The sequence below is a fragment of the Nicotiana sylvestris genome, chromosome 1, assembly GCF_000393655.2.
Source record: "Nicotiana sylvestris chromosome 1, ASM39365v2, whole genome shotgun sequence".
In the NCBI taxonomy this organism is placed as follows: Eukaryota; Viridiplantae; Streptophyta; class Magnoliopsida; order Solanales; family Solanaceae; genus Nicotiana; species Nicotiana sylvestris.
The window spans coordinates 183932981-183939535 of record NC_091057.1 but is presented as its reverse complement, the minus strand read 5'-3'; the positions used below and the strand labels follow the sequence as shown (position 1 = coordinate 183939535).

At 36.4% G+C, this 6555-nt stretch overlaps 1 protein-coding gene across 1 annotated transcript; it reads right to left on the bottom strand.

The window, feature by feature from the left end:
* Positions 1 to 414: 414 nt before the first annotated feature.
* On the bottom strand, positions 415 to 4643 carry LOC104249823 (protein BASIC PENTACYSTEINE4-like). Its single transcript, XM_009806319.2, has 3 exons — positions 4559 to 4643; positions 1885 to 2056; positions 415 to 1665 (listed from the first exon to the last, which is right to left on the bottom strand). The coding sequence occupies exons 2-3, from the start codon at positions 1951 to 1953 to the stop codon at positions 793 to 795; spliced, it is 942 nt and encodes a 313-aa protein (XP_009804621.1). The 5' UTR covers positions 1954 to 2056; positions 4559 to 4643; the 3' UTR covers positions 415 to 792.
* Between the last annotated feature and the right edge of the window lie 1912 nt (positions 4644 to 6555).

Here is a 6555-nt window from a genome sequence, read left to right as displayed (position 1 = left end):
AGTGCAAGGGATAATCCATGGTGCAATCAGTTATGTTATACTCAACTTCTACGTAACTTCAACTTTAGTAGATTTATTTACAATACTAGCTTGCTTTTTACTTGGGCCCATCCAAAGATCCTTGCCAAAAAATCGCAACAAAGAAAAGCATCACATGACTGTTTCATGCGATAGGGCATCGTCGATACAGGATCGTGCCCGGAGTCCTTTGTGTGATAAAACCAAGTTCATTAATGACCCCTAGTCTCTAAAAGATTAATCGTTTCTTAGGAAGAAAAACGACAGCTTAATCTGTCTTAGTAAGCAATCTTTTTCAAGATGAAAAACAAAATCAGCAAGCTAAGGTTGCTACAAAGAGAAATTTCAGTGATACTAGATTAGAGGAGAAGACAAATAGAAGCTGCAATAAGTTAATGAACAAGTTAACTCGCTAAGCTTCGATTAAGATGATAAACATGAAACAATGTAGAAGCCTCCTTATTGGTTATGATAAAGGGAAGCTCAAAATAGTAGACCTGCAATTCCTAGAAACTCCTTTGTACAAGGTTTAAGTGCAAAACACAGTTTGCCAACAAAATACCAAACATAGTGCTGCTAGTCACTGATCCAAAAGTAAGTTGCATGGTATTTTATCACAGCACAAGGTCATCGTGAACATCTCAAAAGGGCTTTTGATCATAGTCAAAACTTTTTTTTTCCCTTCTTCCGATACCAATCAAGGATCTTTAGCGTCCAGACCTAATATGTACCCCCAAAAAAAGGCAACTCCTTGCCCAACTAAACATTTATGTATCACTTGATGGTAATGTAGCGATTCGTACCATGTTTGGCCCAATAAGTCTTGAGATCAATTGGCATAGACAGATCATGGCCAACTGCTGCAAGCCTTGTAAGCAATCTGCTAAATACGCTTCCACTCATTTTCCTACCACCAATACGAGCATGGCGCTTGTTTGGCAATTGCGGTAGTGGATACTCTGACAGATATGTAGTGCAGCAAGATGACTGCCAACCCCCACTTCCCCATTTGTAACACTGCCTTGGTATTCCGGTACACGTGCAAACAGGTATTGGCATGGAAGATTCGTCAAACTTGATCTGGTTTATTGACCCAAGATCCTGAGCATCCCATTCAGCTTTAGATCCATCTGTTGTAAGATGCCGATTCAAATCTTCACTCACTTTCTTTGTCTTCCTTGGCGATTTCGCTGACTTCCTTGACATGCCTTTGTTTCCCTTTGTTCGCTTTACTTGGAGTGCCTTGGCAACTTCAGATGAAATGGCCGATATAGGAAAAGCATCAGTTAAGGGCACATCCCTATTGATACAAACAGAATCAGTGCTATTGTCGCAATGATTTTTAGTTTGATTAGGGCGCTTTGTTCCGCGTGTCCTACAACCCAATGTTCCATTCATGGTGCTTTCCTGAAAGTGGAGGGCAGCAATTGCATTGTCCCTTTCTTTTATGGCAGTATCTCGCTCAGCAATTGCTGTATCTCGCTGCTGGATTGCCAAATCTCGCTCTGTTAATACTGTATTCTTTTCAATCACTGCTCTATCCCGTTCTTCAACAGCAGCGTCTCGTTCAGCGAAGAGCATTCTGATTTTCGTATTCATGATGAAAGCCTCTTGGTCCTTCATCTGATAAGGAGGTACCACGTTCCACTGCAGTGAAAGAAATGGTACTGGAACTACATTACTACTGATCATATGTCAAGAGATATTCGGAACAGAATAAAACAGATTAGTTCCAAGATTCTGCTTGGTACTATGATAATGCATCCTTGTTATTGGATGATTCATTTTAGTCAGTTAATTTTTGTTATTAATGAGTAAATTCCCAAGTAGCTTGTGATTCCTTTCATAATAAAACACTTCTCTTACCGGCGCATGACCTCCTTTGGAGCAATCCATTCTGTGTCTCCTACTTTCTCGTCGGCCCCCATCGTCCATCTTATATGTGTGCTTGATGAGGAGCAGATTTGTATCTCCCTCTATAGAGTATTTTCTGGATCAAATATCAATTGGCTGTCTGGCTCTCCACTCAACACTCATCCTGCAGTAAATAATAGAGGGAAGGAAATAAGAAGTGAGTCCAGACTAGCTACTGCAATGCAGGTAAGATAAAATAAATCAGCCATTAGTAAACAGATAAGACTCCAATTAATTGTCCAAATATACACAAAAAAAAAAATTGGCATAAGTGCGTGTTCTTTAAAGAGGAGTTATGGCTACGTAATAGAGAGAGAGAGAGAGAGAGAGAGAGAGAGATGTTAAGGATACGATCCAGTAGCAATAACGGCCAAATAAATAGTGCATCAAGCCTTTTGAAAACAAATTATCCCCAAACACAGAGGAACCTCAAGCGGTGCTCAAACCTCAAGGTACGACCCACCTCCAAGCAAATAGTAGGTCAAATGTCCAGTTTATCTTAATGACTTACATGCTAATGATGCTTTTATAATATCGCCAGCTGGCAAAGACGGGACAACTAATAGGATGTCAGGTATTTGGACAAATATCCCCAAAATAGCAATTAGCAGAGTAGTTCCACTTTCTTGAAGCAAAAATCTCAACCGTAATAGGGTGCCTAGGAGGTCATACAATGGTTTAGCAACTTGTGAATAAAGCTCTTACTTCCCTTTGAGACAGAAAATTTTGACAATATAGCAGGGGAAGGAGTATCTAAGAAGTAGACATGAAAAAGGGCTGTCTTCTAGTGCTTGAGTAAGAAGCATCTTTCCATACATCACACTGTCAAGCCAAAGTGACAGGCTTATCCTGCTAAGTAACTCAATTTACCAGTTTTTTCCTCCTCCAGGATAATGCAGGAGGGAAGGTGTATAGAAGAAGCAGACTTACCAGAGAAAAAGAAAAAAATTCTGTTCTCTGAAATTGCACAAATGAAGACAGATCACTTTACAGTAGCAGGAACATGTTGTCATTGTGCAGTCATTTATGATATTCATCATCTGTTCAAATAAAATCTTCATAACCTTACATCACATGGAGCACACAATGTTGGTCATGATATTGATATGTCCATGAAAACAAAATAGAGACAGCAAATCTACCCCTTCTCTCTCCCCCATCTCTCTGGAACATGTTATTGCTAACTCAAGCCCACAGGGCTATGTTAAAAAAATGCTTAGATTTGTAAATGTTGATTTGCATAAGTACTTCTGCCTGGCCAGTTGGTTCATAATTTAATTGCCAACTTAGTTGCTGCCAATATAAATGTCTAATTGCTAAACTAGAGTTGACAATATATCAAAGTTGCTTGTGCTAGAGGAGACAATGGCAGGAAAACATATGAAAGCCATGACATGTATGTATACAAGAAACTCTTGACAGAAAAGGGAGAGCATCTATCTAGCATACATAGGCCCGTCCCTCTACCCTTCTCCAGTTAAATACATGCGGGTTAGAACCCCTGATATACGCCTAACCCATACATCACAACCTATGCTCACAACTCGACTATTTCTTCTTTCTTCTTTTGCCTTCTTCAGTACCGATAGGCGGTAGGCTAAAAGAAGGACCAGGATATGAAGCAACATGAAACAGTCCTCAAATATGAAATCTTGCAATGCTATGCTTAGTTGGTTGTCAACACCCTTTGGAGACGGGAGATACCTTGTCAGTTAAGTAAAAATGGATCATGTTTCATTGTTTAACTTTTCTAGCGCTTACCCGACTTGCTTTTCCTGCTCAAATTGATACATAAATCTAAACTGTTTAATATTTAAAAAAAACATCAAAGAACTGCCTGAAGTTCCCTCTTAGTCACACGTCTCAAGTTGTCAATAGTACTAGTAGAATATTCGTCGACCTCAAATAACATTCAATTTGTTTTTTCTTTTTCAGGTCAAGTACTGCTTAGGGGAAGCACGTAAATACATACGAACAGACAATTGCCTGGTTAACGATAAGCTCAATGTCACCTCTGAAACTACGCAGCATGACAATTTAATAGGAAGAACGAACACAATGAAAACATAGAACTACATAACAAGCAAACAATAAGAAAAAGGAGAAGTAAATACAACTTTTTCTTCTCAAAAAAATACCTATCTTTTTTTCCCCTTGCCTCTAGGAAATCCATAAATTCCAGTGCACAATTTGGTAATTCACAATGAGTTAGCGAGAATTCATCTAACTAAAACCAACTAAAATACTTCTCTAGCACATCAATGTGCAGCACAAATAATGAAATAAAACCCTTCTTAAACAAAGATCACTATACCATTAATTTCCCAGCACACCAAAACACGAAAGGTAATATATTTTTCCTTTTCTTTGTTGTAGATTAAAAACCTATGAACTGACAATTGAGAGAGCATACGGAGGCAAAATATGAGCAACACAGATAAACTAGGGTTTCAACTTTCACGCACACAGAAATAAACAAACAGACGCAGTTATAGAAAAATTAAAAAAAAAAACTAGTAATATGCTGTGACGAGAGAGAGAGAGAAAGAGTTAATTAGAGTGAGAAACTGAATGCAGAAAATGAGGCGAGAAAGAGAAAAGGTGAAGATTGTAGAAAGAAACTTACAGAGGGAATCGGCGAGAGAATAATGAACAATAGCGCATCGCCGGTGAGTGAAAACCCTTTTCTCAACACCTGGAGTGGAACTAGTGTGTTTAATTCTTTTTTCTAAATATAACTTAGTTACATTTTTTTTTTTTGAAAAAAAAAATGGTTTAGTTTTTGAAAGATTGTTTTCAGATCAAATGCCATTGTCCTCTATTTTTCTATAAAAAAAAATAAAAAAATACAACTTCTCAATAGATTTGTCGTGTTACATAGAGAAACAATAGTAATTTATAGGGTTTTATTCCAAAATAAAACTTTAAAATTTTCACAAAGCACTATTGTTTAGTGGTTATTAGCTACTTGTAGTTACCATTTACTATATTACTTTCTATAGCTATGTTTTCAGGTTTTTTAGAGTGTATTTGATGTATTTAAGCTACTGTATTCATGAATACAATAGCATTTCTCAGCGTGAAACAGGGGATTACAGCTAGACAGATTATTGTATTCGACTATATTCACGGCGTGAAACACGGGATTATAGCTAGACAGATTATTATATTCGACCGTATTCACGATATGTATTTGTGAATACAGTAACGTAAATAGCGCAACTCATGGTTTATTCAGCTGTTTTTAAATGAAAAGTGAATCAATTAACATAATAGACTTCTAATATAACTCAAACTTAATTATAACACACAAAATTGTATTTTAAATAAATATCCTTTTAAAAAATTATATTTCATAGTTACCTTTTGATTTTGCCAAATATTTATTTATTGTTACGTCATACCCTTAAGCCGTACAATACTCTTTGTATTATTTTTTTCTCTCATTCTTTCAGATTTTTGCCGCTTTCTTCTCCTCTTTTTCTTCATTTTTATTTCCTTGTACGCCACCAAAAAACTATAAGCTTTCTCCTTCTTCGTGCATTTTACTTTCAGAAAATCAGAAAAAGCCCCAAATTCAAAAAATGGCATCTTTCGCAGAGGCACCACCGGGGAACGAAGCAGCAAGGGCAAAGATCTTCAAGATCAACTGTGCTCCAAATTTTGAAAGTTCCGAGTCAGAATCGTGGCCCTCTTGACGAGACGACATTAGGGTTGTTCTTGAACAAAGACGACGGAGTTTGGGGCTGAGCAACTTGAAAGAGTTGAGGGTTTTTGCTCGACGGCGGATTCGCCAAAAATTAGGGTTTGTTCTTGAACAAAGACAACGTAGTTTGGGGCTGAGCAACTTGATTTTCTGTTAATATAATTCAATGTATTTTCAACGTATCACGCTGTATTTTCATGTATTCATTGTCTTTTTCTTTTCATTGTAATTCAATGTATCTCGTTGTATTCCATGTATTTCATTCTATTCATGACTATCTTTTTTTTCATTGTATTTCAATGTATCCCGTTGTATTCTATGTATTTCATTGTATTCACTGTCTCGCTATATGCCATGAATGTATTCATATAATTTGTTTAATTAATATAATTTATGTATTCAAATGTATTATATATTTTTTTTTGAAGAATGCTATGTTTTGGGGTATTTTTCGGTTGAGAATCTTTTTTATAACTGGAAATACAAATTTTGTGTGTTATAATTGAGTTTGTTGAGTTATATTAGGAGTCTATTATGTTAATTGATTCACTTTCCATTTAAAAATAGTGTAATCTCCTGTTTCACGCCTTGAATACAGTCGAATACAATAATCTGTCCAGCTGTAATCTCATGTTTCACGCCATGAATACAGTCGAATACACTCGAATACAACAACTGATTAGCTGGACTTCCCTGATTCACGTCTATTTTTGCTATTGTATTCGTGAATACAGTAGCTTAAATACATCTAATACATCTTATAACAACAGAAAACGATTGTAATATAGCAAATGACATCTATAAATAGCTAATAACCACTAAAAGATAGTGTTTTATGAAAATTTCTTTGTAGTGTACTTAGCGTGCCTAAGTACAAGTGATACTAATAATCAACATAGGATGACTAGTAGCCTGTT

Bases quoted from the DNA above. Each gene is read 5' to 3' on its own strand.
- LOC104249823 (XM_009806319.2), bottom strand. From the start codon at position 1,953: ATGGACGATGGGGGCCGACGAGAAAGTAGGAGACACAGAATGGATTGC. The intron at 1,666-1,884 runs GTAAGAGAAGTG...CTTTCACTGCAG, and splicing joins CCAAAGGAGGTCATGCGCCG to TGGAACGTGGTACCTCCTTA.